Below are 5,674 nucleotides of genomic sequence, written 5' to 3' on the forward strand. Positions count from 1 at the left end.
AATTATGCATAACTTATCAGCATACATACACAAAAAATTCTTAAACAATACACCCAAATATCTTTGTGTTACACCCAAATTTGCTGCAAATACAGAAAAATGTTTCCTCTAATACTACATTTTTTTGTTCTTCTTTTTTTTCTCCCTTATTTCTTTCTTTCTTTTAGCTGAACGAATGTAAGTTCATCCTCTTCCAAATAATTTTGTACTATCACTACAAGAAAAAGCAATATTTGTAACAAAAAAAATTGTTACAAAAAATCGAAATTTTGAAACAAAAGAATTTTGTAACAAAAAAAGGGGCCGTTGCAGTATGTTTCATTACAAAAAGTTTTTGTAACAAAAAATGGAACTGTTACAATTCAAAGTGATATTTTGTAACAAATTTTTCTAATACAAAAAACCAGAGGTAGTTACAAAAATGGTAATAAATTTTGATCTTCAAGGTATTTTTGGTGACAATCTATTTTTTCCTATCATAAAATTTTGTTACAAAATGTAACTTGATTTTCTAACGTTTTTTTTTCTTTAGTTACAAAAGCAAAATAATTATTTTGTAACAATTGTTTTAATACAAATTACATGCATAATATAAATATACTGAAATTAATTACTACAAAATGAGATATTTTATTAAACTCAAAATATTGATACACAAATTTCTTTTGAAAAGTAATAAAACATGTTACAAATCTAAACAATAAAAAATGCTACAAACCTATAACTATGTTATATCAAGTTAGGCTATAAACCAATCCCAATAACAAATCCTAAGAAGCATATTTCCAAGTAGTAACTCTCCTGCATTAACAATAACAATTAATAAAATAAATAAATGAATAAAAAAGAGAAATTAGAAGCCATCATTGGCAATAACAATTACAATTAACAAAACTTAAATTAACAAAATTATCAATATATTTTCAATTAGTAAATCTCCTGCAAATCTCACATCAATTGGTTAGCATAGCACATGCTAAAATATAAGATAAATTATATGTCAATGTTATAATAAACCTGTTATAAGTCGCTTCTTTTGTCCCTCTGAGATGCCCTTGAGCATTTCATCGCCCACCAATGTGTTTTCATATATGTCCAAACCTAATATCTTTGTAAAAAATATCTTAGCACTTAGGAGTTTGGAAGACTTACAAAAATGTCAATATGATGTAAGCTGTATTGAAACGGGATACTAGTCAACATTTAAGACTTGATTATTAGTAAAATTTATATATTAATTTTATAAAAAATATAAAATAATATATACTATTTTTAAAACTTAATCATTTAATCTTTAATTTTTTATAAAAATAATTAATTAATAAAATAATATTTTAAAAATTAAAATTTTAAAACAAAATAAAATTTTCTTAAAGATTTTAATATTTTAAAATAATTTTTTTAGTTATAAAAATTCTTGTATTTTGTGACAAACAAATAACTTGTTACAAATAATATGAGATTTTGTGACAAATTAATTTTTTGTTACAAAATAATTAGAGTTTTTGAAACAAATAAATATTTTGTTACAAAATATTTTAAACTTTTGTAACAACTCCATCTTTTGTTACAAAATATTATAAAATTTTGTAACAAAACATCGATTCGTTATAAAAGCCAATATAATTTGTAACAAAAAAATTAAATCGTTACAAAATATCAACACGTTTTGTAACAAATTATATTATTGTTACAAAATATTATTATTATGTAACAATCACTAATTTTTGTTACAAAAATATTTTTTTTGTAACAATTTTAAATTCGTTACAAAGTTTTTATTACAAATATTCCATTTTCTTGTAGTGTATTATGTGTTTCTTTTTCTTCTTTGTTTGATTTTTTTTGTTTTGATGAAAAAGAAGAAGAAGAAGCAGCAGAAGATGAGGATGAGGGAGAAGAAGAGTTTTGAATTATGCAGAATTTATCAGAAAAATATCTTAAAGAATACACCCAAATGTCTTCGTGTTACATCTATCCAAATATCTTCGTGTTACACCCAAATTTGCTGTAAATACAGAAAAATATTTTCTTTAATGCAGAACTTTTACATTACATTCAATTCAAACCATCAACGATTAAACATTATTCAACTATAGAATCATAAACTACTAATAAAAAATTAAGTTGAATCGAACCACACATTAACTACTTGATTGGATTCAAAACAATAATCAATTTCGTTTTGGTTCAATTGACAATTTGAACTTAAATTATTCATTATCTTCAACAACGAAATAAGGAGGAGAAGGAGAAAAAGAAAAGAAGAAAAAAAATTCCAATGAAAGAAGAAGGAAGAAGAGGAGGTGGTGTTAGTGATGATAATAACGAAAGAGATAAATGTGCATGAGTAAGAAACGTGTGTGAGAGTGATTTAAAGAAAAATGACTTATATAACTTATATAGTAAAATAGCTTGAATGTGGAGAATAATTAAATATATTAATATTAATTTTTATATTATTTTTTCGTAGTACTTCTACTCCTGTTATTAAATTTTTTTGAATCCGTTACAATATATAACCGTATAACTAACTACTTATACAAGCAGAAGATTCTGATGAAGATGGTTGTTCATATCAAATTCTGCTGCTTTCTTTTTTAATGCGAACTTGAATTCAGCAGCATGGCATAATAACTGCATGGCCATGCCATGAGGCCATGGACAATCAATTCGATTTCCAAATGGTGGACCTCTTCTCTCACGACATAAAATATATATAGAAAAAAACTGTTACATGTCGAATAATAATGTTGCAGTTATACCTTATAGCCAACAGAGTTTAACTAGGAGACAATTTTTTTAACCAATATTAATTAATTTTTTAATTTTAAATTTAAAATCTTAACCTAAATTCTATATCCTTAAAAAATATGTAAAGAATAATGTTATATTAATTAACTAATTCAAAGTTGATTCCTATAGTTATTTCTCTGGAATATATATACATTTACATGCATACATTGAATTTAGGCCATCACGTGTTTTCACCTAACACTTGGGGACCAATTTAATTATTGATGACAGAACTAATAAAAATTAGAATAATATTACACATTCATCCAAGTCTTTTTTATAAAGAATTTTTATAAATCAAGTTCAACTAAATTAAATAATAAAATTTAAAATAATATTAATTATAAGTGATATGTTAAACTAACTTAATTAAATTTAGTTGATAAAAAAATTTAAATATTTAATATTTTTATTGTTTAATATTTTTATTATCTTCTTATATTTTTTTTATTCTAAAAACTAATATATTTTGATCTCTCTTAGATAATTCCTGCACATACATACAGTCATCATTCATCAACGAAAAGAATGATGAGAAACAATGTGCTGCAGCAGCAGCAGTTCAAAGATTCAGCTCTTAAGATGATCTCATTGTGCTCCCTAATTATTGTAGGTGTAGTTGAAACAAAATCAACAATAGAACCATGCAACTCCTCCCAGGCATGCCCCTCACTTCTCTCATACCTCTTGCCATGGGACTCAATGCTATCCGAAATAGCAACACGCTTCAACGTGAACGTCTCTGATATCATGGCCGCAAACTCTGCCTTCCCAATAACAGCATCGTGCGGCAACGAAATCGTGAGAGCAGGATCAACGGTGAAGATACCAGCCACGTGTGAGTGCGTGGATGGAATCAGAAGGTCGGTGTCAGCAGTGTACAAGGTGAAAGCATCGGACACACTGGAATCGATATCAGAGGGTTATGGAGGACTTGTTAGTGCAGATCAAATTGGGAGTTTCAACAAAGCCGTGCCTTTGGTGGATGGAGATGTGGTAGTTATACCGTTGCCGTGCAGTTGCATGAAGAACCAGAATAATGGGGAAAGTGCGGTTTATATGTCGTATGTGGTTCAGAAAGGGGAGACACTGGGAAGCGTGGCGGCTTATTTTGGTACAACTATTTCTGATTTGGAAACTGTTAACGGTCTTGGACAACCTACCGTTCTACCTGGCGATATTCTATCGATTCCTATACCAGGTACCTACCTAAAAATCTTATACAAAGTTGGGAGTGGATCATCTCTAGTGAAAAAAAAAAAATTGGATACTGTTTAGTGTTTAATATAATCATTCATTTTTATCTCTTTCCTATTTAATTTTGGTTCCACTTAAAGATTTAAAGGGAAAAGCACTTTATTCTCTCAAATGTTTCTTTCCCTGCAAAGGATCCATTTCCTACAAAGTTACATTAAAAACTACTATATTTACTTACAAGCCAAACATGTCAAATTATTTAATCGTTGTGTGAGTAATTACACCTATAATGATTGATGACATAATCTTGTGTAGAAAATTGTAACGTCCTTTGCAGCATGTTCATCAGCTACCCTGAATTGGTACAATGAGAGTTTAATAGTTCCAAATGGCTCATATGCTTTAACTGCCACCAACTGTATTAAATGCACTTGTGCTCCACAGGGTCTCAAGTAAGCAACCATATGCAAATTCACTCTTAGTAACAATAACGAATTTTAATGCTTGTTGATCGATAAGCTATATCTTGTATTTGGCTAGGATGCAATGTTTTCCTTCTGGAATGGATGTACATTGCTATAATTTACGTTGCAAGGGTTCCAATCTTGCTATTGGGGATGAACATCTGGAATATTCCAATGCTGGATGCAATGTCACCCAATGTGTGTACCGTGGCCACAGGGGTGGAAAAATTCTGAGTAGGTAAGCAAATAAATTCAATAAACCTCTGCATAGCAGAATCCTAAAGAGCTACCCAAAAAATAATTTCTATTTTGGCTTCAATTTTTTTTGTCTTCTTGTAGCAACACGTTCTTTGTTTTACATTTTGCAGTCTGATAAACTCTTCTTATCTGCAATGTCCGGGTAACTTCTTCATATTTAGCAAGAGCAGCAGAAATTTCAGAATTCTGACGGGAAATGTTTTTTTTTTATCATTCTTTAATGTCTTTATTTTATTAATTTTATTTTATCTGTGTGTTCTTTTGGGCAGATAATAAAAACTCTAGTGCAGCTACATGTTGGCAACCCTCAGCACCAAATTTGGCAGACCCATTTGTTTTGTCTCCAAGCCCAAGCCCAAGCCTATTCCCCTTGCCCGTTTCTGAGGCTGCTCTAATGACTCATGCCTATGACTATGACTACGACTATGAGAGAAGGCTCCATCTGTTCTCATTCATCTGTCGTATGCTACACTTGTTCTTCCCAATGCTTCTACTTTGTTTTTTAATCTGATCAAGTGTAGGTTGATGATGCTGATTTGTGATGAATAAATCGTCCTAAATCATATGTGGTATGCTGCACTTGTTCTTCCCAATGCAATGGTACTAGTGTAAACACAGATTCCTCTGCATCTCACATTTGACATTTCATTATCCACTTGTGTTTCTGAATTCTGAGTATTGACCTGATAATAAAATCCAGTAACGTTTCAGAGAATTTGGAAAAAGCTGACTACCTGCTTAGGATAGTACTAGTAGGAAATACATAAATTAATTTTAATTATAAAAAATATATATATAATATATATAATTAAGATCAAAGGTTAAAATTTATTGAAATAGTGATGTTTTAATATACTTAAATGTTTTCCGTAAATATAACTCTACATTTCGTTATAAGATTAGATTCTCATTGAAATATAAATGACAAGAAGTACAAATAAATTCTAATCACAGGAATA

The 5,674-nt window shown here is 29.2% G+C and overlaps 1 protein-coding gene across 1 annotated transcript; it reads left to right on the top strand.

Annotated features, from left to right (window-relative positions):
- Positions 1-3,294: 3,294 nt before the first annotated feature.
- On the top strand, positions 3,295-5,430 carry LOC112738144 (lysM domain-containing GPI-anchored protein LYP6). The gene is made up of 5 exons (XM_025788459.2): positions 3,295-3,997; positions 4,331-4,445; positions 4,534-4,695; positions 4,826-4,857; positions 4,985-5,430. Exons 1-5 carry the CDS (start codon positions 3,325-3,327, stop codon positions 5,224-5,226), a joined length of 1,224 nt encoding a protein of 407 aa, XP_025644244.1. The 5' UTR covers positions 3,295-3,324; the 3' UTR covers positions 5,227-5,430.
- Positions 5,431-5,674: the final 244 nt, after the last annotated feature.

Source organism: Arachis hypogaea, chromosome 13 (genome assembly GCF_003086295.3).
Source record: "Arachis hypogaea cultivar Tifrunner chromosome 13, arahy.Tifrunner.gnm2.J5K5, whole genome shotgun sequence".
Taxonomy (NCBI): domain Eukaryota; kingdom Viridiplantae; phylum Streptophyta; class Magnoliopsida; order Fabales; family Fabaceae; genus Arachis; species Arachis hypogaea.

Bases quoted from the DNA above. Each gene is read 5' to 3' on its own strand.
- LOC112738144 (XM_025788459.2), top strand. From the start codon at position 3,325: ATGATGAGAAACAATGTGCTGCAGCAGCAGCAGTTCAAAGATTCAGCT. The intron at 3,998-4,330 runs GTACCTACCTAA...CGTCCTTTGCAG, and splicing joins TCTATCGATTCCTATACCAG to CATGTTCATCAGCTACCCTG. The intron at 4,696-4,825 runs GTAAGCAAATAA...TACATTTTGCAG, and splicing joins GGTGGAAAAATTCTGAGTAG to TCTGATAAACTCTTCTTATC.